Here is a 25547-nt window from a genome sequence, read left to right as displayed (position 1 = left end):
GAGCTGAGCCAAGGGCTCTGTCCATTCAAAAAGCAGAAGACAGACCTGGCTGGCTGGTCTGCACCTTGTACCTGCCAATCAGCTGGCGGTGGAGAGATTACTGTGCTCAGCCCTGGTCTCAGTGCTCTCTGACTCTGCCTGGGCAGTGACAGCAGCATTCATATGGAGGCTGGTGACACTGGAGCACACAAAGGCAGCCCAGCCTGCCTCTTCTCCTCTCCCTGCTCAGGGCATAATGCTGGCTCAGGGTGGTCTCAGCCTTCTCTGGCAGCTTTGTTCCCAGTGGAGGATGGCAAGAAGGGATAGGTCTAGCTCCCCTGGGGCTTCCAGCCCAGCTGGGACTGGGTCCCAGCTCTCCCTGCCCTCTGAAGATAGAAACACATACACACATACATGTGCACACACATGTACATCTTCCTTTGTACATCTGCCTTTGCATCTCATAACTCAGAACCAGAGATTGTCAGGGCTGGGAGCGGCCTCTAAGAACATTTCACTGATGGAGAAACTGCCCCAGAAGAGAGGGTGAGAATTGGGGTGAAATGCGTAGAGAGTAGAGGCAGTAAAGACTGAGTTGGGGCCCTGTCTCTTGAGCCCAGATCCCCCCAGTCAGCAGGCACGAGCAGTGGGCCTGCCCTAGGCACTCAGCGGAACCACAGGGAATTACGGAGCAGGCAGTCCTGACGGGCCAGTATGGAACCAGTTTCAGGCAGCGCTGCCCAAGCCAAGAGGAAGGGAGGGTCTCACTTCTCACTTTATTCCCTCTGAAACCCAGGGCGGTAAGACCCGGGTGTGTGAAATCCTCCAGAGAATTTCAGCCAGCTTCTCCCCTGGACTCATGTCCTTAAATGACAACACCACCCCCGCCCCCAGTCACCCAAGCGGGAGACCTGGCATTATCCCTGCCTCCTGGCTCCTGTTGGAAGCCACCCACCCACTCCTCTCTCCAGTTCCTCCTCACCAGGGCTGGCACTCCCCGAAGTCCCTCTCTATCCCGGCCCCCACGGCTTGGTCCGCGTCTGCACCCATTCAGGCCATTTGTCTCACTAGACTCTTCGGTGGTTCCCTTGCTTCCTTCGAAGCCCCTCCAATCCACTTCCTTCCCAGAGGCTAAGGGGACTTTTTTAGAGCGCACATCTGCACGTGGACTCGCCACTCCCCCTGGCGCCCCCTCCAGTGTCCTCGCTCAAGGAGGAGAAAGGCGGCGAGCCACCCGATTCTGGCTCCTCGGGCGGGCGGGCGCGCGCGCTTTGCTGCGCCATGCAACCCCTGGGCCTCGATCCTCGGACGGGTCATTCCGCCCACCAGGCCCACACTCTGCGTTCCCGCCACCTTCCCTCGGACCTTGCCGGGGCCTGAGAAGGCGGACCCAGGGCAGGGCTGGTGGGCCGGGGGCGGGAGCCTGGGCCAGGGCGAGAGGAGCCGCCTGGCCCCGCCCCCTGGTGCCGCCATTGGCCGCGACCTAGTGGGTGGACCGGCAGCTCCGTGCGCTTTGCAGCTCCTCTCAGCCAAGGTCCCGACTTGGCAGCTCCGGGCGATCCGGCGCAGCGTCCGGAGGCTGTCCGGAAGGTCGGGCTGGGCGAGCAGGGCCAGGACCCTGCGCTCTCTCGGCCGCTCAGTCTCGAACCCAGCCCCTGGCAGCCACGCCGGACGCGCACTCACACTCCCTCTCGGCGCGCGGCTCCGGGGCGCGATGGACGCGGCACTGCTCCACAGCCTGCTGGAGGCCAACTGCAGCCTGGAGCTGGCAGAAGAGCTGCTCTTGGACGGCTGGGGGCTGCCCCTGGACCCCGAGGGTAGGCGGGAGGCGAGCGGACAGAGGCGGCGCGGGCTCCTTCCCTGGCGCGCTGGGTGCGCCCAGGGCCCCGCGCTCCGAGCGCCTCGCGCCCTACATCCTGCGGCGCCCCGCGCCCCCAGCAACCCCTCTGAGCCCCGCTCTGCTCTCTCCCGTCGTCAGGTCCCTACTCCTACTGCAACACGACCTTGGACCAGATCGGGACGTGTTGGCCCCGGAGCGCGGCCGGAGCTCTGGTGGAGAGGCAGTGCCCCGAGTACTTCAACGGCGTCAAGTACAACACGACCCGTGAGTGTACCCCGGACCCTCCGCCGCGGGTTCAGCACCCGCCTCCCAGGAGGGCGGTTTAGGGGGTAGCGAGGGCTCCGGACCCAGCGTCGAAGACCTGAGGGCGGTGGCACCGTCCTACGGCCGGCGTTAAAGACATAATACTGTGGGCGCTCCCTCTGCCCCTACCTCACCGTTAGCTTCAGTAAGGCAGTGATTTGCCCACGATTTCCGTGCTCCAATGCGCAGAGAGCCCAGAAAGGGGAGAAGGAAACACTTCTTTCCTTTTGAGGACGAACCTCTCTCCCACATTATGTACTCTTGGTGCCTGAAGTTTCTCCATTAGGGCGTCTCTGTGTTTAGCCAATTTCCGCCCCCCATCTCCCCGGGGAGGTGGGACGGGGTGGGGCGCATAGACTAAGTTCCCAACCCCCAGGGTGAGTGCCACGATCAGACTCTACCGTGGGAGAGGAGGAGAGCAGGAGGCAGGAAAAATGGGGTGAGGCTTGTGTTGGCGGGCATGCAAAGCGTAGCCGTTTCTGGGCCGGAGTGTGGGGTGTAGCCTCTTCCCTACCCGGATGTCCCCGGACTGGCCCTCTGGGCTGTGAGTCCGGGGCGGTGGTCAGCATTACTCCTGCTACCCAGGTAACGCATGGTGTCTGAATCAGGACCGCCCACCCCCACTCCCTGGGAGAACAGCCTGTGCTCTCCTTCCTCCTGGCCAATCACCGGCTGGCTTGACACTCTGGGGAGGACGGCAGCAGAGGCTACAGGAGTCACACAGCATCCAGGTGGGGTTGTTCCGGTTGGGCTCTGGGAGGGGAGGGGGTGCCTGAGTCTATGCCCTGTGGAAGGTCTGATGGGAGCCAAGTGGGAGTGTCTTGTGAGGCTGTGGAATGCAGCATCACTAGCCCACCCTGAACAGCCACTCACATTTCCAGCCCCGCCCCACCAGCAAAGAGCCTTCTGAGACACTGGGCAAGAGTGGAGGGCCGCTGCTTGTCTGAAGCCCCTTATCCTGGAAGCATCATAGCAACCTGTCTCTGAATGTGTGTCTGAATAGTGGCACAGCTCCCCTGTCGCCTCACTCGCACGTGTGCGCGCACTCACACACACATGCCTGTCCAAACTCAGGCCTTCACCCTGAGAATGGTTAGAGGGCTAGACCGTAGCATCTGCATCTGAGGCTGAGTGGCATTCCCCTGTCTGCACCAGCGGAGGGCTCTCGTGTCCCAGAGAACAGCTGTGCTTGGAGGAGTCCAATGGCAGTGGTGCTCCTAACGGAAGGGAGTGAGAGAGGTAGTGGGGCTGCTGAGGAAGATTTCTGCGTCATCTGACCACGCTTCCTATCCATGATTAAAACAAACCTCCCTGGGAGGAGGTGATGTCCCTGACCCAGGAGATGTGCAAGCAGAAGGAATGGCTTCCACGCTCCCTCCCAGTCCTGAGATCATAAAACTGTATTTTTAGGATCTTGTGAGCCGTGTGGGGTGGGGCAGTGGAGAGCCGGGGCCCTGACTCAGTCTAAACCCAGAGACCAAGCGCTAAGTGAGGTGATGCGGCCCCTCCACCCCACGACCTGTGGACCTGAGGCAGCTCTGCTCTGGTTCCTACAGCCTGAGCTGTCCCCTCTCCCCTCAACCAGCCTGGAGCCCCCAAGGACAGGGCCTGGATCTCTTCTCCATTGCCAAGCTGAGCACAGTATTCAAACAGTTTATTAAACAGCTACTATGTGCCAGCCACTGCCCTGGCGTTGAGGCCCCCACTCACAATTGCAACAGACAAAAGGGATACAGAGTGATAAATGCCCTGATTGGGGAGTGCAAGGGGGCTATGGGACGAGGAGGGAGAGGGGAGGGGAGACGAGAAGACTTCCCAAAGGAGGTGCCGCAGCATGTACCAGACCACTCACATCACGTCAAATGAGAAGCTGAAAAAAAGGTCAGGGTGCCACGGAGGTTGGCAAACGTAGTGCCAATTAGCCCCTGGTACTAATGAACAATTTTCTTCATTTGGACCAAAGTGCTGACTGCTGGCAAATGGGAGAAGCGTGTGGGGCAGAAGCAGCATTGCCATTAACCAGTGTGGCGGCTGAAGTGGGAAGAGCCAAGGTCGCTAATGACAATGGCAATGGGGTGATTGATTTCTCTCCTCCCCTGCCTCCTAGCCACCGCTTCCTCCTGCTCTGTTTGCCTTTTCAGTGGGATCTTTCCTGGAGAAAGAAGGACACGGGGAGGGAAAAAGCTCCTATGAGAAGCCTGGGGGAAGAGGAGGAAGGGTCCCAGCTCCTCTTCCTACCCAATTTTGTTATGCTACAGCCAGACCCCCGCTGAAGCCTCATGTTTTAGAGAGCGGGCGTTGCCTGCATGGGACAGAAGCTTAGGCAACAGTCCTCGTGTACTTTCGTCCACTCAGCTGAGCACAGAGAATCGGCCACAAAGCTACCAAGTGTGGATCGTGGTCCAGGTGCCAGCTACCACTGAGAGAGCTTTGCATACATAATCCCATCATCCCCACCTCCCTAAGGCCTCCTGAGACATGTACTGCTCTTATGCCCATATTGCAGATGAGAAAACTGAGGCTCAGAGACATGAAGTCAGTTTTTTCAAGGTTATAATCAGCTCCCTCAGCCGTCACTCTTTTTTTTTTTTTTTTTTTTTTTTTTGGCGGTACGCGGGCCTCTCCCGTTGCGGAGCACAGGCTCCGGACGCGCAGGCTCAGCGGCCATGGCTCACGGGCCCAGCCGCTCCGCGGCATGTGGGACCTTCCCGGACCGGGGCACGAACCCGTGTCCCCTGCATCGGCAGGCAGACTCCCAACCACTGCGTCATCAGGGAAGCCCTCAGCCATCACTCTTAACCACTGGGCAGCACTGCATCCGTGAGAGACAGTTTGCAAGAAGAGCTTAGAGGGACAGGAAAAGACTCATGCCTTCACCCTGGAGGATCAGGGAGGGTTTAGCCTCTGAGCTGGACTTCTGGGGACAGGTGGGATTTTAGTAGGTGAAAGTATAGTAAGTCTAGGGGAAGAGATGGGGACTGTACTTTGTGCCTCGGGACTGGCCAGTGTTACATGGAGCACAGGTAGTAGGAGAAAGAAGCAGATGAGACCAGATGGCTGGATGCTGGTCAGATGACTCACAGTATTGCAGAGGACTTCACCTTTGGTGCAGGAGGGAGCCTAGGGGAGCTTGTGAGCAGAGGAGCTCAGCTTTGGGACACAGAGTCTCTGGTGGCAAAAGGAGGGGTTAGGAGACTCCTGTAACTGACTCAGGTCAAGTGGAGGCTGCGAGAGCAGAAGAGGGCAAGGATGCGTTTGTAACTGACAAGACTGGCATGAGACAGGGAAGAGGGAGGATTCAGGGACCACACTAGGAAAATGCTGAGTACAGTAGAGGATATGTGGTCTGAGGGGCTGGAGGGACGTCTGAGTGAAGATATGGAGAACGCAATTGGCTGGTTGAGGAAGCCCAGGCTAGTGCCTTGGTCTGGAGACAAGGTATTCAGGAGTTTTTGTGTGGTTAGCTAACAGCTACAGGTAGCAAGTGTGGGAGACTTGGTCAGAGCCTTGTTATTCTTACCCAGAGACTGTTTCCAGATTCAGCAATGGCCAAGGGAAGGGAAGGGACTTGTTCAAGGCCACCCATGCTCGTCCGTGGCAGAACCCAGTTAAGTGCCCACGTGTCCGAGTCCCCTCCAGTGTTTTCCCCCACCTGGTGCAGGTTCTGTGTGTCTGTACTGTCTTTGACCTGTGTTAACTCATTAATCTTTACACACACCCAATAACAGACATGGTATTATCCTCATATTACACATGGGGAAACTGAGGCACAGAGAAGTTAAGTGACTTTCCCAAAGTCACACAGCTTATAACAGAACAAGGATTCTAACTAAGGCTCTGCTGCCTCTGAGAAAGCAAATATGATGGGTTAAACAGAGAAGGAATTTGTTGAAAGGCTATTGGGGAGCTTACAGAATTACTGGATGGAACGGAGAACCAGAACCAGAAATGGGGTCCCCAGCCAAGAACTCAGGGCAGAGCTGGCCCAGTGAGGGAACCCCTACTCTCCCTCAGTGGGCCCTGACAACGCCACAAGCCCTGGCCACCAGATGGGCCATGGCCCTGCTGTCATCACTGCCTTGGGTTTTTAAGCTTCCTGCAGTGGTCCCCAGGAAACACTCTGCCCATCTCCATTTTGTGGGCCCCCAGCTCACTGATTTCCTCGGGGCCAGTGCATCTGTTGAGGTGGGGGGAGTGTGGAGCTTTGGGTCCCACACTCCAGCTCTGGCTACAAGGGAGCCTAGAAGATGAGGGCCTGGCATTTCAGCCCTGTGGCAGGAGGTGTTCTCTGCCTCTCCCAGGTTTCCCCGAGGCCCATATGGGAATCAGGTTCAAATTCGGGGCCACCCAAAACTATCATAATGTCCATACACAGTAGAACCTGGGGCAAGTCCCACCCGCTTCCTGGGCCTCAATCTCCCTGTCTGTAGGGAGAAGGGAAGTGGATTAGCCCAGCAGTGGTCTGGCCAGAGGTGGGCACTGTATTCCATTTTCCTCCCACCTCTCACCTGTATTCCACTCCTGTGCCCATCTCTGTGTGCGTGTCTCTCTCTGTGTTGTTCTCTTTGTCTCCATGGCTCTATCTCTGTTTCTATTTCTATGTGTGGTTCTATCTCTGTCTCTGGGTGTATTTTCTCTCTGTCTCTTTTTGTGTGTATGTCTCTGTGTATTTCTCAGTCTCTATCTTGTTTTCTATCTATGTGATTCTCTTTCCCTCCCTCCCTCCCTCCCTCCATCTTCCTTCTTCAGCTCCCTTCCTCCCTCTCTCTCTCTCTCCCTCCCCCTACCCCTCTCTCCATCCCCCCTCCCTCCCTCCCTTCTCCCCAAACCCTCTATCTCTCCCTCCTCCCATCCCTCGTTCTATCTGCCCCACTCAGGCACCTCCTCTTGCCTGTCCCTGTGGGCCTCGTGTCTGCAAAGGAGGGTCCCGCAGCCTCGTGGACAGGGTCATTTTCCTCCTGCGGAATCACTAAGCCCAGCCCGGCTCAGCCTCGGCTCCTTGACCTCAGGCTCGCACCATGTCCTGCTGAGAATGGCAGGCCCATCTATACTGAGACATCTGCCAGGACGGGGGAAGAGATGCCTCACCTAACCCAACCCTATGGGGAGGACTGGGGGGCCTCCACTTCCCAGAACCCCAGTCTAGAGACATTCTGAAGCCCTAGTTGTGTTAAAATGGAAACACATAAACTAGGTGGTCTCCAGACATGGGGTCTTCCCACTGGGTCTACCTGCTTGTGCTCAGGAGCCAGGGGTGATGAGAAAGGCTGAGCCCTGTCCTCACAGAGCCCCAGGCTGCTTAAAGACCAAGCTTACACAAATCAACCATCAGGGATTGGAAAGATGGGTTTGGTGGGCACTAGAGCATTCCTGGAAGGCTTCCTGGAGGGGGTGGGAGTGGTTCTTGAAGGTCTTGAAGCAGTGGGGACATTACATTTGTTGAGGACAGACCTGGTCCTGGGGTGAAGCCTCAGGGAGGGTCCCAGGTAGATGGGCCTCTGGGTTGAGGAATAGAAGCTGTGACTCCAGGAACTCAGGTCTGCATTCCCAGTCCCCAGTGAGACCCAACCACACCCTGACCCCTGAAGCCCAAGGGTCAGCAGTTACCCTGTGTGTGAGAACTGTCCCCTGCTGGGAGAGAGGGAAAGTGAGACAGGCATGACCATCACTGAGGGTCTGGCTGAGGAAAGGAGGAGGAAAGAGAGACAGAGCAGAAAGGATGCCCCTCTGGCCATCCAGACACCTGAGAACTTCCCAGCTGTGAGGCCTTCTGTGCTGAGTTCAGCCCTCCCCGCCCCTGCTGCTTAAGGCTGGGATATGACTGGACCGGAGAGGAAAAGACACTTGCCCAGGGTCCCACAGAAAGCCAGCACCCTGAATAGCCTCAGCAGGCTCTGGGGGCTCTCAGCCCACGCTCTAGCATTTTCCACCTCTGCATGCATGGGGCCCAGACAGCTGAGAAGTGTAACAGTGGAGTCTCAGCTGTCCCTCTGCTTAAGGACCCTTCATCTCAGGGAAGACCAAAGATGCAGCCCCCCGCCCCTTCCCCAGGAATCCTCCACTTACTGTCCCATTCCCTGTCCAGGTTCACCTTTTATTGGGTTTGTGGGTATGTTGCCTTTTCTCCACTAGAAACAAGCTCTTCAAAGAGGCATAAGACCTGACCCAGGCTTCCAGAGGCTCCTGTGATAGAGAGAGAGAGAGATTCTTAAAGAGCACTTTTTGCTGTTTGCTCTTAAGTGAAATAGCACAGCCAAGGCTGTAGGAGTACATGGGAGGAAGCTGATTCCAAAAAACAGGGAGAAACAAGTTGGGAAGACTTCATGGAGGAAGTGCTGGGGAGCAGGACCTTGAAAAATTGGGCCAGTGATGTGTCAGGTGGAAGGGAGGGTGGGAACAGAGGTGGAGAGGGAATAGGGCTGGATCATGGAGGCCTTGAATGCCAGGGCGTGGGCCTCGGTTCTGCTAGCATTAGAGTCCGAGCTGCTTGTCCGTAGCGTCATGATGCAGGACTGGAGTATTCTGGAAGGATGCCGCTTGATGTCCAGGATGTACCATCTAAATCTGAATCCAGATTGGCTGGGAACTTTGACTTTGCCCCTCCCCTCCCTCCTGCTATTGAGTCAGAGGCTGCAGCATCCTTCCCTGCCCACTCCCTCCACACCCTGGCAACCCCAGCAGGGTCTGGAACCCCCAGGGCAAATCGCCACCCCCAGTGACTCTCAGGACCCACCCTACAGGACCCCAAATGCAGTTCACCCACCTCAGACCAGGTGCTCCAGAGTCTGGCCAGAACTTCCTTTCACAGCTCCTGCAGGGGTGGAGCTGGAGGCGAGGAACAGCAGGAAGAACCCAGACTCAGCTTCAGGAGAGCTCACCGAGGTCCTGGCTGTGCTGCGATTCACTGAGTGCCGGGCAGCTCCACCCCATCTAAGTCTCAATTTCCTTATCTGTGTGAAGGACACAGAAAACATACTAATCTCATGGGGCCCCGTCATGACTAGGAGACGACGCTGCCTAGGGCTCCCCGTGCCCAGCTAGGCTCTTGGCAGCAAGGGGAGGAGAGCGAGGCCTAGGGTCTGGAAAGAGGAGGAGTGTCTCCAGGATCAGGTCCTTGAGGGTCCCACTCGCACCGAGGATGGCTGTCCTGAGGTGGTGTGGCCTTCTGTTGTCCCTGAGAGCCACTAAACTGAGTGGTCTCTGGATGGTGTCTTGGGAGGGGGTGGTCTGTCTACACTAAGAGGGTCTGATCCCCAAAGGCCTCTGGAGAGAAGCAGCCCCTTGGCCCCCTAAGTCCCCAGGCTTAGGACTCTGCCAGCCAGAGATGTGTTCACCGCCCGCCCCACTCGCCCACCCCTGTCACTTCACATAATCCTGCTTGTCTCACCTTTGGGCAGGCTTTTCTCCTCTTTGGGCCTCCGTTTCTCTGTACAGGGTGGGCGGTGTGCTGGGTGAGCTGTCGTGGCCCCTTCCCCTGACATCCTCCCCTCCGCGGCAGCCTGTGCCGCAGGCTTCCTTCTCTCCGCTTCCCTCCGCTGGCGGGTGTCATGGCGACGAGCTGCTAGGGATGCCTGGATGGAGGGAGCCCTGCACAATAGGGGCTGGAGCAGGGGTAGGCACCTCCTCCCACTTGCCCCTTCCCTGGGGAGGCCAGTGATCTCACACAGTGAGCTGGATTCCACTCACACCTCATCCCTTTTTATGGGCCCACTGTGGTCTCCATGAAGCTGCTTTTCCCTGACTCAGTTTCCCCACTGTCTGCTGTAAGTGTGGACATTTACCCCTGCCATACATACTCAAGGATGGAGGGGCATCATGGGTGAAAAGCCCTTCAGATATAGAGAGCTGAGGGTTTGGGGAGGTCCAGAATGGACAAGGGGGTCTGGAGAGCAGCGTCCACACAATACTGAAGAGAGGGGAAAGAAATGCCCTTCTCTCATCCCCGATGTCACGAGCAGATGGCCCCGAGGAGGCCCTTCCCAACCTGATGACTGGGTTGGTGATAGCAGATTCCCGATCTCTCAACCCAGCAGGTTGGTCCTGAGCTTGGGTGAGCGTCACCAGCTGCCCCCACCTCTGCCCCACCAACGTGCGGTGATTAGATCAAGACGGGGAATGTTCAGACTTAACTCAGGGAGATGCACATTGTTTGGGAAGCTCAGGGAGACCGTGCTATTGGCACCACGACTGTACCGTGTTTTCCCCAAATGGTCTCTTAACTGGAGGTGAAAAGCCCACAGTATCACTGCCTAGTCCAGGCAGTAGAGATCTTTCCCGCAAAAGAAAAGTGACCTAAGGTGTAGGTCCCAAGCCAGACAGGAAAGAGATAGCTAGGTCTGCAGTAGTCCAACTGCAGGAAAAGCAGTAAGGGGACCGAGGGTGGCATATCTGGCCCTTCAGGCATTTTCTGCTCTGGGGGTCCAGACACTAAGTGGCTAGGACCCTGCAGAGGTGGCACAACTGACTACATCTTCTGGAACACAGGGTAGCAGGGAGAGCCTCTCCCTTCCAGAAACACTGACTCCGGGATCTCCCGTAAGAAAGTGTGTCCTGGGGGAGAGAGATCTATTTCTGCCTCTTCATTGCTGGTGACCGTGGACATGTCTCCCTCTTTGGGCCTCTTGAGACCAAATGAAGGAGAAGTTGCCTCGCCCTCTTAAATTGCCAAGGAGATGCCTGCTGACTCAGTTCCCAATTTACTTTCTTGCCTGGAACCTGGAGGATGCTGACCACAGGTTTGCTATTTCAGATGGACACCCCTACCCAGCAAGGGTTGGACTTACAGTGTCAACAGTTCTGGCAGCGGGGCTCAGAGTGTGCCATGAGTGTGCGACTCAAGGTGCTCCTGCACGTGGGACAGTTTTGCATTTGCCGTGCAGCTTGACAGAGCCTGGGCGTCCAAGGACAGACTATCCTCTTGGCCCACCCTGAGCCTCTCATTCTCATTTGGAGTTCCCCGGTAGCCTAGACAACAGCACCACCTCGGTCCATCCTGAGCCCCTGTGTGCGCAGCTCTGTGTAGCCCTGAAGAAAGGGCCAGAGGTGACCTAGGCCTTGCCACCCCTACTCCTTAGCTAGCTGGGAAGGCATGACCCCTTTACAGAAATCAATGAGAGAAAAATACCGACCCAGCATGAGCTAAGAGAAGTGAGCAGCTGACCCTCCAGGGTCTGGAGCTGTCGTGGAAGCACCTGGAGGTACTAGGACTGAAGCTGGGCATTGAAGAGGGTCATGGATTATCTTGACCTTCTTGGCCTGGGCCCAGGGCTATGGGCTGAATGGGCAGAGCGGGGAGGGGTAAGTCTTAGGCGCTCTCCAAGGTTCCCCACCTGCGTTCATGGTGGGAAGTGGGCAGTGGTAGCATTTTGCTGTCCGTGGTGCTGAAAATTTCAGTCCTGCACATGACCTCATCCCTTCGGTAAATATTGCTTCTGGCCCTTCCCATCACCCTGTCAGCACCCTCCCACCCTCACTTCTTGTCATCTTCTTTCCCGACAGCCAATGACGACATTGCTTCTCCACCATATTCCCACTCATCCCTATGCCCAGCCTGTCTCTGGCACTCTCTCCCTCATAACCACCCCAAAAAATGGGGTCCCTCATGGTCCCCATCTCCCATATATTGCCAGTTCGACTATCAGAGATAGAAGTGCTAACCTCGGGAGCGCTTAAAAGTGATGTATGGGTGTCTGGGGTTGTCACAGTGGCTTGAGGGCACTACTGGCAGTTAGCAGATTGAAAAGGAAGCCAGACAGGAAGGAGATAGCTAGGTCCACACAACGAATACTTGACCCGCCTGAGATGCCAGTAGCATCACGGAGAAGCAGTTTACATTCCTTTTTATGAGTGGGGAAAGTGGGGCTGAGAGGGACGGGACTTAGCCAAGGTCACTTAATCAGCCAGAGACAAAATTACAGCTAGAATTTCGGCTTCCATCTTCTCCCAGCCAGGCTCCTGGACCTCTCAGGTGACTGCCCAAATCAGAAGCTCTTGTCAAAGTGTCAGCATCTGAAAGGGACAGAGCACATTGTAATGAGGGCTTTCAACAGGCCAGGGCACGCTGCAGGAGAGTGCAGGCTTCCCAGACCACAGAGCTCTGGAAGAGAAGACCTTGCCTGCATCACCCAGACCCTAATGCCCCTGGCAGACTACACTGCACACCATTGGCATCGATCTTCAGTGGAGGCACCTGCGTTGCTGCGGTAACAGGCACCCACCTCACTACATCCATCCCCACAATTCTGGCCTGACCATCTGCCCTCAGACTCTCCGTGCGCATCTTCCTGTGGGTCCCAGGGGGGACCCTTCCTGTCTTACTTTCTCCTGTCCAAGGCTGTGCCTGAGGGCGCAGTGTCCTCATTAGCCAGCTCCCCTGAAGTGCTGGGAACGTCTCTCTTCCAGTCCCCTGGTACCCAGTGTCTATAGCCAGAGCCTCATTCCCAGGCATGGCTGGGCCCCCAGAGGGAAGCTCCCTCCCACCACTACATCCCACATCTCAGACCCTGCCTTCCAGGGTTTCAACAGACCTGAGTCAATTTGATTCAGCCCACGTATACTCAATGGCTCACTCCTGAGGAGGGAACTGTTGACTCCAATATGGTTTCTTCCTACTTGTCTGTCCCCAGGGAGCTCAAGTTCTGTAGCAAAGAAAAGAAGGATCAATTCTAAAGAGATGAGACTCATAGTGAATTACGGCAAATGCTCTAAAAGAGATTTTCCTTTTTCAAAACTATGTTGTACGATAGTGGATTGTGAAGTAAATTTAGTGGGTTGTGACTAGTATTTGTATATAGAATAAATATAATTCATTAGAATGTAATAGAAAGAAAAATATTATAGCTGTGGTCAAGATAAATTTCACTTTGTGAAACTGGATTCAGTCATGTGAGCAGTGTGTGTGTGTGTGTGTACTGGACTGTGACATGAAATGGATATGTGGCTGTAGTTCAAGGGCAATAGAGTGTGAAGACCTATGTTTCAAGAGATGGGAAGACATAGAGGAGGTGTTTAGAGAAAAAGAAGAGATTACGGAATACCTTGGGTGTTGGGGAAGCCTCCAGGAGGAGGTGGCATTAGTGCTGGGGGTTAAAAGGTAAGTAGGAGTTTGTAGGGATATGTGCATGTGTAAAGGGTGAGAGTGCGGAGGGTGTCTCAAGGGGTGGCTCGGTACGGAGCTCGGTGTGTGCCAGGCCTGCTGGTGTAAATGCCAGCTGCCACAGAGATGCGTCAGGAAAGTTCGGCTGGGGCCCGGGTCAAGGGCCTTGAATAGCACACCAAGAAAGTTGGACTTTATTCCCAAGAGCAATAAAAAGCTGCTGATGACTTTTATTCAGAAATCAGCATGATCACTCTGGCAGTGGGGGTAAAGGATAGAGAGTCGAGGGGGGCAAGAGATGAAGCCAGGAGGCAAGATAGGAGGGTGTTGTGCCAGTGCAAGGTGACTAGAGAGTGGGTGGAAGGGTGGGCAGGAGAGGGATGGACTCCGGAAAAAGAAAGAGGAGACAGAATCCACGGAGCTTGGTACCCCAGGGGCATTGATGTGAGGGACCAGAAAGGTCTCAGATGTGCAGCATCTCTATCCTGACCCCCTTCTTTCCGCAAGCCCGCCCCATGGTCGGTACCACCACAAGATATCATACTTGGGAGATGAATATTCTGAGGTCTTGTCCTCAGGGAGCCCCACACTGATGTGAGACACCAGACTCACCCACCTGAACAACTGAGGCCAGGTCATGAGCAAGGGCTGGAATGTGGGGCTCAGGCTGTCAGGACTGAGAGGGTTGGGGGTGTTGGGAGGCTCAGGAGAAAGAGGCTCGTGAGATGCAAGCAATCAAAGAGGCCTTCCTGGAGGAAGGAGCTTAGCACTGACTTCAGAAAAGCTAGATGACATCTAGGAACACATTCACAGAAGATAAATTTTTCTGCCCTTTGAACCATAGCCAGGATCAGGGTCTGTCTCACCTCACGCAGGCCTGTTGAGAAGGACTCTAAATCCCCATTAGGGAGGGACTGTTCATTTTACAAAATCACCCACCATCCCAAAACGCCTTTACATTGGTCCCGTTGGTTTCACCCCATACTCTGTCCTTTAGGTCAGTAACATCACTGACCCTATGCATGAAATTCTCTTAACATACAACCCTTCTTTCTTTCTCTTAACATACAAGCTGTAGTAAAACAATCCTGTAGAGGGAGAAAACCCAAGTGGGGAATTGGGTGCCATGGTCAGGGGCTAGGAGCTAGTGTCCTCATATTGGGGTCAGAGTCGGTGTCAGACCAGCATTGGCCTGACTGACTCACACTTGGGCCAGGGACCTGCCCGAGGCAGGCCTCGCTGACAGGTGACAGGCCCAGGAGGCAGGAATAGGCCAGTAAAAATCCCGAATTTGAAAAATCTATAAGCTCAGAGCACCAAATTAAAAAACAATTAGGCTAATAGAATCTCCCCCATTGTTTCTGCTCTTCAGCAAGTGCTCCTTCGTAACTCCATTGCTTTTAACTCACTGTTAGCTCAGCGGAAGTGGATTTTTAAAGTAACTTAATTATTTCAGAACTCATTGCTTCCAAAAACAATCTAAGGTTTCCCCTTCAGCTCTGTGACTCTGTGCTCTGTGAGCTGTTTTTTTAAAATTAGCTTTATATTGTGATTCTAACGTAAGCCCAAAAGAAAAATCCACAAACAACTGCCCATTAGCCAGAGAGCAGAACGCTGGTACAAATTATCCCCAAACAATAGATCGTTTAGAATTTGTAAGTAAGCGGGGGAGGTAGGGTACATAAGACAGCGAAATGCAGAGCAGAGGCTGGCAGAGGGCTTTGGAGTTATCAGGTGTGAGGCATTTCTCTGGATGGAAGTGACGATGGGCTACCTGGAGAGCGTGCCTTAGGAGCTAGATCTTGACAGTCAAACTAGGATTTAAAGAAAATATGCGCATTCCTTGAACTTCATACGTCTCCCTTCAATAAAACCCTCACTTCAGTACATCAGACACTGATGCTCTGAAATGTCTTTGCCCACATCACATTCCAACTTTAACACAGAGCCAGGTTCTCAAACATTTAGAGATCACATGGTGGTCTCCCAGGCAGCCGCAGCTCAAGGTCAGCAGCGCAGTCCTGTTTCCCCATATTGCTGTCATTCCTGTACCGCTACTCAGTAGCCTAGGGATTAGGAACATAAACCCTGAAGCCAGACCTTCTGGGTTTGAATCTTCTCATCTTTGTATCCTTGGCAAGCTGCTTGATCTCCCTGTGCCTCAGTTTTCTCATCTGTAAAATGGGTTAATCTCAGTACCTACTCCATGGGGTTGCCTGAGGATTGCATGGACGAGTGTAAACAAAGCAGTTAGAAGAGGACCTGGTACAGGGCAAACACCTGCTGTAGAAATAGTGACTATGGCGAAAGTGGAAGTGCTGATACTGGTGGGAAAAGTATGGATCTCAGGAGCATAAAATGATTGCGATTAGGATGGAAACTCTTTGGCATGCTGAAAGCAGTGAATGTTCAGCCACATCCCAGGGCTCACGGTGGGGTTCAGTTTCGAACAAAATTAAAGCGAGTGTACAAAATGCTAGTCAAAATTGTATTAGAAATGGGTCTTATCATGCCTTTTAGCGACCATGAGTGGTAAGGCTTTTGTGCGCTTTTCACATGAATGACTTTCACGTGAACGTTCAGACGTGTTTCCCGGCCTAGAGAGGCTGAGACATACGGACCTTATCCTGTGGGCACTAGGGAGCCAGGGAGTGTTCTTGAGGAGGGGAGTGACCCGCCTCTTGGTGCATGTTTGTAGGGAACGCCTACCGAGAGTGCTTGGAGAACGGGACCTGGGCCTCACGGATCAACTACTCACAGTGTCAGCCCATTTTGGACGATAAGGTGAGTGGCTCCCACCTGCCTCACCCCTGGTCCTGTACAGGTAGTAGGACTCAGATAGAGCACAGAGGATGCCAAGGGTGGCAGAACCAGTCCTGTGTCACCCACCCACCCCGTTCTTGCACCTCTTGCCACCACTCTATGCCCCCTGCCCTGTGAGAAGGGGACGTGGAGGCTCACCTTCAGGAGAGCTCAGCTGGTGGAGGACACCAGCAAGGTGGCACATGGCACGAGAAGGGGATGACCCTGTAACCAGTGCCCCGACATCTAACAGGCAGTGTGACTTCCTTCCTCCTCTGGACCTCAGTTTCCCCGTGTGGCATTCTGACTCTAAGACTCCACGTGGAAACAAGTGCAGCCCCCAGAAGGGCAGTCCCCACGGGAAGCTGGGTCCCACTCCGACCTCACCAGCCCCCCTTGCTCTGGTGCTGGATTCCGTGTTATCTGCGGTGCCAGCCTCCTTCCTCTTGAAGCTTCGCCTCGTTCCTGACCCCAAATGATACATCCCACCCCATCCCTCTCCTCCTTTGCCCATTACGGCCCCCAGTGGGGCTGAAACTTTTCCCCCAAAGAAGTCCAAGTTCAGAGGAAAAACATTTGTCTGCCCTGAGAAAGTGATTCTACAGAATGCGAGCCAAAGGGGTCTGCAGTGAGGGCCACAAGAGTGACAAGTGGGTTGGGCCATAAAGGAGAGAAAGAGGTCCCCTCCTGCCCTCTGCCGTCACCTCTTCGTCTCACAGCCCCTCTGAGCAGTGGCAAACCAAAGCGGTGTGGGGTGGCGGGATAGTCTGCCCTGGCAGGAAGGAGTATTTTATCGTTGCCTCTGTTCAGAATTGCCAGCACGTGGTGATAATAAAAAGCAGACTGATTTTATTTGGTCTTAATATTGCTCTTAAAATCTCTACAGATAAGGTACCCCCTCACTGCTGCACCCCGGGCAGACTGATCCCAAGGCACCCCCAGACCTGCCATAGGTCGCTGCTTCTGAGACAGGAGGACAGGTTGGCTCCATTGTACAGATATCAAAACTGAGTCCCAGAGATATAAATCAATACACCCTCAGTTGCTCAGCCCATTAGGGTGTGAGCTGAGATGAAACACAGGTGTAGCAACTCCCATTCCAGAATTAAAAAGAAAATAGGTTCTACATGCCCATATCTCTGGCATAACTCAGAATACACTGTGCTCAGATCTGCCCTCCAACTGCACAGGGGACACCTGACCACAGCCATTTATACCAAGAGCCACGCAGGGCCGACAGGAGAGAGCTCTGGGTGCCAGGTGTGGTGGTGACACTTGGAGCCTCTTCTGCCCCCAGGGTCAGGACGCACAGGGTGGCCATTGCTAGAGTGCCTGGCCCCACCCCCCACATGCCCCAAGCCTCTGTCTGCCCGTGTGTCTGTCTGTGTGTCCAGCAGAGGAAGTATGACCTGCACTACCGCGTCGCGCTCATTATCAACTACCTGGGCCACTGCGTGTCTGTGGCAGCCCTCGTGGCTGCCTTCCTGCTTTTCCTGGCCCTGCGGTGAGTCCACCCCGCCCCTGCTTTTTCTCTGCCCTCCTCCCACGGCACCCCTTCACCTCACCCATTCTTAGCTCCTCTCCGGGGTCCCTGGAGCCAACGGACAAAAGGGGCTTGGGGAGGTGCCTGGGCACTGACCGCTGGCGGGCATGCAGGAGGCAAAAAGGGAACCAGCTCTGGAAGACCCAACCGTGGTCACCGCGAATGGGAATTTGGTTCCTGGTGCAGCCCTGCCTTCACCCCAGGCTGAGTCTCTCCCTTGCCTGAGGAGGAGGTGGCAGGGGGCGCAGGCCCAGCTGCCCCATGACGCCAGCTGCCCCCTGCCCCCCGCCCCAGCTGAGCTCTGAGCCCAGGTGCAGCCTGTCCCGGCTGATCCCTGCCCCGGTCGTCCCGCAGGAGCATCCGCTGTCTGCGGAACGTGATTCACTGGAATCTCATCACCACATTCATCCTGCGAAATGTCACGTGGTTCCTGCTGCAGCTCATCGACCACGAAGTGCATGAGAGCAATGAGGTCTCTGGGTAGAGGTTTGGGGCCGGACCTGGGGGACTCTGGGCTCTGGGGGCCCCCATCTCTCTTGCCCAGTCCTCGCGTGCAGACCCGAACCTGAGCTCACCTGCACCCATTCATTGTCCCTCCAGAGCCAGGGGTGGGGGAATGGGGCTCCAGGCCGGGGTCTGGGGAGCAGCACAGACCTGACAGCAGGCTTTGGGTTATCCCCGTCTTGTGACTTTAGCACCTCCCAGAGATTCCTTAGAGAAAAGGAGGCTGAAATTAACCTCTATTGAGCTTTAGAGCAATTCATTCCAATGAGAGACCTGTAGGGATTTCGCCCCCATTATACAGACATGGAAACTGAGGCTCGGGGAGGTTAGATGACACTGTAATGATGCCTCTACATCTGGGCCACCAGGACCTTGAGCAGCCAGCACGTTAGCTGCCCACGGTGGATTTGTGTCAACCACTGTAGTACTGTGTCCACGTCGTAAAACCAGAGCCCAGCGTGGAGCCGTGCGCGGAGCTCTTTGGCCCACCGTTAGAGACTGCGCAATACATCGTCTCTGGATGGCTAGACCTGAGCGCACACCCAGCCTGGCTTGACGCCTCACTTGGCCCCATGCTGAGCCCTGCCTCAGCACCAGTGGAATTCAGTCAGTTTGGGGTGCCCTGCAGCCCCATGTTGGCTTGTACTGACAAGGCATCGTTAACTCGGAGGAAAAACAAGATTGGGAGGAGGGGATCTTTCGCATTCCGCCTCAGCAGGACTTTCTCAGAACAGAGGAGACAGGTGGCCGCATGGGGCCCGAGATCAGGGCTGGGACCATGGAGGAAAGTCACTGGCTGTGATCAGCTCAGCTGATTGATCGTCTGACAGCCCAGCTGTTAGAGCCGGACAGAGAGGCGCTGAGCTGTCCAAGAGGACAGTCAGCTCCCCATCACAGGGCTCCTCTAACCACCAATCCCCACATCCTCAGCTCTGAGGGTGCCCTGGTGACGAATCCCTGGGGAAGATGGCCAGGTAGGGTCAGTTGAGAAGAGCTCTGGCCTGAGGCCAGACCTGGCCGTGGCCCAAGGTGGCTCTGGGCAGGCTTGCCCCCCGAGGGAGGGGTAGTAACCGTGCTCAGAAGGACAGGGACAGATTCCCCTCAGCTGAGAAGGCAAATGGCACCAACATTCATTTCTTGGCGCCTGCCTTTGCCACCTCCATCTTCTTGAACCAACCTGCAAGATGGGATTATTCTTTTCTCTGCAGCACGATGAGGTTCAGAGAGGTATGGCCAGTTGCCCGAGGTCCCGGTGTAAGGAAGTCTCCCTCCGGAGACGGCAGAGATGACACTAAGCCCAGAATCTCCTAAACCCAGAGATTTGGGAGGGTCACCTCCACCGCTGCAGCTCACCTTCACAGACCCTGTACTAGTTCAATAACAATTTTCTTCTAATTGACTCGCTATTTTTTTTCTACATGAAATTTCATAGTCCATCCCGAAACGGAAACCAGTCTGACTCGCTGTGAAGTGAAGGTGACCCTCAGAAAAAAGTGACGGTGAAACACGACAGTGCTGTTCAGTTCTAGCCTCTCTGTGCAAAGATCTCAGAGTCAGACTCCCTCTTTCTTTTATGAAAAAGGAGATTAGAAAACACTGGTGAGAAGTCAGACCCCCTGGTACCAGGGGAGCCTGGCACTTTCTGGAAAATGTGGAAGAGAAAGGATGAAGCTTCCCAGAATGAGGTTCAAGGGTGTTTAATGCCATGTCCATGACTCAAATCAAACGACCTCCCCTCCATCAGCGCCCAAGCTGTGCACTTGGGCCTGGGCCCCAGGCAGCCACTGACTGCTGCCTGCCCTGCGCAGGTCTGGTGCCGCTGCATCACCACCAGCTTCAACTACTTCGTGGTGACTAACTTCTTCTGGATGTTCGTGGAGGGCTGCTACCTGCACACGGCCATCGTCATGACCTACTCCACCGATCGCCTGCGCAAGCGGCTCTTCCTCTTCATTGGATGGTGTGAGGGTCCTGGGGGGACCTGCAGGGTCTAGTGGGGAGAGGGTACTGCTGACAGGGTCACCTCCCTTCATCTTGGGTCCAAGGACCGGATCACATTCCTGTCTACCATCCCCAGGACAGTCCGAGGATGCAGCCACTCCCCTCCATGCTGGAGAGGAAGAAGCAAATAGTCCCTCTGAAAGGACAGTCCACAAATAGCCTTCCTCTTCTTGCCTGGAATGGCCAATCCAAAGACCTTTGTCTCTGGCTTCAAAAGAAAAGCTGGCCAGCTCCACTTCTCTATCAAAAAATCTCAGAAAATCACGCTGTCCCCTCATCTCTCTGACCTGCTCGGAGGGGACGGCTGAGGGTGAGGGAGGGATGGGGGCAGGGGTCTAGGGACAGGGCCCCTCAAGGTCATGGATGGCCTGCAGTTAGATGATTGGAAACAAGATCCTAGCCCTTTGTGGTTCCTCCCCACACTGTGTTCTACAAGAGGGGCTCCTGACCATCTGTCTGTCCACTGCAGCTGTGTCTGTCCTTCTTTCAGGCATCCCCTGCCCCATCATCATCGCCTGGGCCATTGGCAAACTCTACTATGAGAATGAACAGTAAGTAAGGACGGGCCAGCCATGGGGCTCAGAGGGATGTTAGGACAGGTCAGCCACGGGGCAAGAATTGCAGCCACGCCAGGACAGTTCACTTTTCCATTGTCCTTAAATTGAGAACATTTCCTTGGCACCCAGAGGTACTCATGCGATAGGTGTCAAGTCGACTTTGTTGAATTGAGTTAGGAATCGTTCCTTTAAGCACCCAACGCACGACCCCCTTAGCCTTTGGTAGGGCGGCCTCCTGGAGTTGGATGTGGCAAGTCTGGCTCCAGGCTTTCAGCTCAGAGCACCTCCAGCTGTGGTACTGAGCCCCTCACAGATGCCCGGGCCAGGCCAGTGGAAGCTTGTTTTATTCTGGCGTCCCAGCCTCTTCCTGGGGTGCAGTGTTCCGTGCTGGGACCCTCTCTGCACCAGAGACTTTGAAATACTCAGCCTCGGCTCAGATGATGGCAATTCTGGCTGCAGGTCAGCCAGGGAACGGCGGGGAAGTTGGGTGCCACCAGCTGAGAAAAGAGGGGACAGAGGAATGTCAGTATCTGTATACAAATATTCAAGGGGTCTCTGAGGATGGAGGGAGCAGATGGGATCTGGGGGCAGGGGGTAGGAATGGCGTGGGTTCTGAGAGCTCAACATTAGGAAGAGCTCCTAACGATAAAAGCTGCCCAAGAGTGAGAGGGCTGCCTTGAGAGGTAGTGAGCTTCCCATCAAAGCGGGTGTTTAAGCAAAGAAAAGTAAAAAAACAGTGCTGGGAGGCTGCAGGGGAGAATCCTGCCTGAGGCAATGTGCACTGGATGACCTCTGAAGTTGCAGAAGACACAGAATTTCCTGAACTCTGTGGGGCCCTTTCTGAGGTCCAGTAGGAGTTGCTGGCAGAGCCAGACTGGGTCCTGGGCCAGCCCTTCCTCCAGACCCTGAAGCTTCTTCACCCCCAGCATCCCCAAAGAATAACCAAGCCTCTAACAGGAGCAAGCTTCCTTCCCTGGGTGAATGAGGCCAGGGATCGGGCTAGGAGAAGGCTCCTGCCTCCACATCTGCTGCTTTGTGCGTCTGAGTGCCTGGCACAAGGAGAGGCGGGTTCCAAGCAATGCGGGAACAGGTGGTACAGGCAGTTGGGCCCTGGCCAGCGACGGGGAGCCCAGCTCTCCTTTCATGGGCCTCCTGCATGTCCAGCCCTGGGCCCAGCATCCTGGGATGGGGTGAGGGAGCAAGGAGAAGGAGGAGGAGACCCAGGACCTGCCTCAGTCTGCCTGGGGAGACCAGACCCTCCATGTAGGGCAAAAGGCAGCCCAGGTATGAGCCAGGGTGGTCAGTGGGGCTGGGGCTGTCCACCCAGGCTTCGGGGGAAGGAACAGCCATGGAGATTGGATCTCAGAAAGAGTCAAGACAGAGGACCCTGGCCCCGAGGCTGCAGTGGTCCCTAGGCTGTGGTTCAGCAGGCCACTTACAGCCACTCCATCTTTGCAGGTGCTGGTTTGGCAAGGAGCCCGGCGACCTGGTGGACTACATCTACCAGGGCCCCATCATCCTCGTGCTCTTGGTAGGTCCTCAGTGGGAAGTGGGACAGGGCTGGGCACCAGGAGGACAGCAGAGGACCCACCCAGCAGAGATGCTGGGGAGGGACAGGGTCTGGATCGGCCCCCCCGCACACACTCTGTACGCACCACCCCGCTGCCTGGCATCCCGCTCCCAGCTCTCCCTTCCTCGCGCTCCACGCCCTGATGCAGCCCTCTCCCCTCTCTGGCCCTCAGGTTCTGGGCAGAGAAAATCCGACTGGCAGATTTCTAATGCTTCCGACATCTGACATCCCCTTGTGAGGTACAAGCCAGGCAAGGAGGGCAGCTGGTGGCAAGAGAAGGGTCCGCGGGATTCTGTTCAGCTCAGACCTACTCTCCCTCTACCCGCAGCGACCCCCTCCAGGGCCCAGCCCACCGCCCCCAGCCTGGAGCAGTGGGACAAAGGAAGCATAACGAGCAATTATTCCTCATCCAGCTCCCCGCCCTTTGCCAAATGTATTAACATCTAAGGTATAATTGCTGCCAGGTATGTAAACCACAACGAGCTTTAATTAAGGTAGATTTTAAGTAGAGGCTGCATTCTGCAAAAAAAAAGAACCCATTGTATATCATATGCTAAAAAAAATAGACATACAAAAAAGCCCCATAAGAAACTGGCATTTACGTAAGACTTATTTCAGGCTTGTTAATTTCAGGCTCCTTAAAGGGCCACCTGCTCCCAGTGCACGATGCTTGAGAGAGCACCACCCCCTTGCACACAGCAGGTGCCTAATGGGGGTTTCTTTGGTCTACCTTGGAGACAATGACTGTTTATCTCTTTTTATTTCCTTACTCTCCTCCTTTTTGTAATTTCCTCAGGGATTCATTTGACCCCCCATCTTTGGAGTGTCCTTGATGTATACGAACCGGAGATGACTAGGAAGGTTTTTTACCCACTGCCTGAAATTCCACCCTCAGGGCTCCATTCATTTCAGAGATAGAAGCCAGTCCTTGTCAGCCGTCAGAAGGGGGAATCATTGTCCTTGGAGTCCTAGCTGCAATGAGTCACTGATGCCCCCCTCCACCAGTGTGAGCGGAAAGGCTGGCTTGGGTGGGAAGCGAGCCCCCTCTGCAAAGATGTTGGACAGCAGTGAGGAAATGAACAGAGAAGGGGGACAGGCTTGGAAGGCGCAGTGACAATACCCAACTCCCACCTCCTCTCCATGCCCCCTTCTCCGGTTCCACCCTCACCAAGAGCCCCGTGCTTGTCTTTCCCTTTGGACCCAGCCCACACCCAGCTATATGCATGGACAGGGCTTCCAGGTTCCAAGCTCAGCCCTTCCAGAAGCTCTATCTTCATTACTTCCGATCCTCACATCCTCGATGCCTGGAAGTAGGGATGATGCTCCCCGTTTCACAGATGAAGAACCTGGGAGGTGAAACAGCTGCTCAAGGTCATCACTAATAGTTAGCTGAGCTGAGACTGGAGGGCAGGTTACCCACCACCTCCCGCCATCCCTTCCTTTGGATACCCTGCCACCCCTGGCCTCCCCCAGCAGTCCACAGCTGTCTGAGAGACCCGTGCTCATTTCTGGGTTCTGGGAAGTGAGTTGGCTGGTTGGGTTTGCAGGAGGCTGTTGTCACTGTTGATGGCGTGGGAAAGGCATGAGCTCAGTGCTTTCCATGAGTATTTGAACCTGTGCCAACCTTCCCAGCTGGGCTCCATGGCTATCCCCACTGGACGGACAAGGAAGCAGAAGCTCAGAAACGTTAATTAAGTCATTTGCCCAAGGCCACGCAGATGCCAATCGGAATAGTTGGAATTAGAGCCATGCGACAAGGACTTGGTGGGAGGTGGTCCCAGGAAACACAACGAGGGGTGGGAGTAGAGGACAAGGAAGGGAGGAAACCGATAAACGTTAAGTGATAAGCAGGCTTCCATGGGGCAACACGTAGAAGAGTCTCAGAATTGACCCCTGGTCGGGAAGCAGGGTTACTTACCCATATGCTTCATGCCCCATCCGTGGAGGTTGCCCTGGAGACCTTGAATCCCCACATTTCCAGCTACCCTCTCCCCATTTTCAGGCTGAGCTAGCTCTCCTGGCACCAGAGAAAGCCCCAAGCTGAGAACTGTCCCCTGCAGCTACAGGTGAATGGTGTGTGGCACGTGAGGTCTGTCCGGTGAAAGCCTTGCCTCTTTGTTCCGTGGGTGGTGTCTTCCTCAGCAATATCCCGGCCGCCCCTATTCCAAATGGAGATCCCAGGGCCTCCACCTGCCACTGGGGATCTCGGGGGTGTGTCCAAGAGCGGCATTTGGAACAAGCGCCTTTGATGTGCATACTCTAGTGGGAGAACCCTGGTGTCCAGGGGCCTTGTGAGCAGGGATGTGAGTTGTCTGGGCTTTCTCTGTGGCCCAGCCAGGGCCCTGAACGCAGTAGGACTCAGGACTTGGGCCTCTGAGACTCACTAGGCTCCACAGATCCAGGTGGACAAGCAGGCTGGCTGTGTTGCTGGGCTTGGTGAATGTGCGCTACAAGGAGCTGCGATGTGATGGCAGCACCCCAATACCCAGAGCTGGAGGGGAGCAGAGGACACCCCCAAGGGCTGGGACTACCTCTCCCAGCCTGGGTTTAAAGGACAGAAGGAACCGTGTCTGAAGCCAAGGAGGAAGAGATGTCAGTCCCCCTTCCTCCCTCCCTGCCCGCCTCTGCACATGCGCAGACAGGGAGGGTTTGGAAACCAGGTGGGAGGGCAGTGTCAGCGGCTCCCTGGGGAAGGGAGGAAGGTGCCTGCAGTGAAGTGAGGTGGAGAAGATGTTGTAAAGGGGGAAGCTGGGAACCGAGCCCAAAAGGAAAGAGTGACTTTGGGGCTGCACAGACCAGCCTGAGGTGGGGTGTAGGCAGCATCACCAGCTCCTGCCTAGGGTGAGCAGAGGGCATAAGGCCTTGTCTCCCAGACCCTCCCCACCAGCCCCTGTCCCTGCTCTTGCCTCAGCACATGGAACAGCGCCCTGTAGCCCAGAGGTGCTCAGCAATTGCTTATTGACTAGATGGATGGGTGGTTGGATGGTTAGTGGATGTATGTACGTTACCTGTTGAATAAGTGGGTGAGTGGGTGGGTGGGTAGATAAACTGATGAATGGAATGTTGAGTAGATATTTAGATGGATGGATGAATGTTACATGTTAAATAAGTGGGTGGGAGGGTGGGTGGATAAAATAATGAATGGATGGTTGAGTAATATTTGGATGGATTAATGGATGGAGGGATAGATGGATAAGAGTGGGTGGATAACTGAGTGAATTGCTTAGTGGGTTTATGGACGATTAGTGAATAAGATTTAATGCAGGGAAATGTGGAAGAAATGAGAATATATTTTGAGTCCAACAACCTCTGTTCTCACAGAAGTCATGAAGAATCGGAAAAGGTCAAGTATT

At 55.0% G+C, this 25547-nt stretch overlaps 1 protein-coding gene across 5 annotated transcripts in view; it reads left to right on the top strand.

Annotated features, from left to right (window-relative positions):
* The window catches only part of CRHR2 (corticotropin releasing hormone receptor 2), a 51021-nt gene that overhangs the window by 14378 nt on the left and 11096 nt on the right, over positions 1-25547 (top strand). For 2 of the 5 annotated variants that reach the window (XM_073809793.1, XM_073809794.1), the window contains exons 3-9: positions 1958-2083; positions 15916-16001; positions 17414-17523; positions 17917-18034; positions 19875-20028; positions 20558-20618; positions 22083-22155. In XM_073809793.1, coding sequence (XP_073665894.1) covers positions 1958-2083; positions 15916-16001; positions 17414-17523; positions 17917-18034; positions 19875-20028; positions 20558-20618; positions 22083-22155 — 728 coding nt within the window. Of the gene's footprint in view, positions 1-1283; positions 1797-1957; positions 2084-15915; positions 16002-17413; positions 17524-17916; positions 18035-19874; positions 20029-20557; positions 20619-22082; positions 22156-25547 lie in introns of those variants that run through there. The other 3 variants (XM_073809796.1, XM_073809795.1, XM_033863127.2) reach the window with 3 other exon arrangements.

This window comes from Tursiops truncatus, chromosome 9 (genome assembly GCF_011762595.2).
Source record: "Tursiops truncatus isolate mTurTru1 chromosome 9, mTurTru1.mat.Y, whole genome shotgun sequence".
Taxonomy (NCBI): domain Eukaryota; kingdom Metazoa; phylum Chordata; class Mammalia; order Artiodactyla; family Delphinidae; genus Tursiops; species Tursiops truncatus.
The sequence above is the reverse complement of the archived record's forward strand: the minus strand, read 5'-3'. Positions and strand labels throughout refer to the sequence as shown.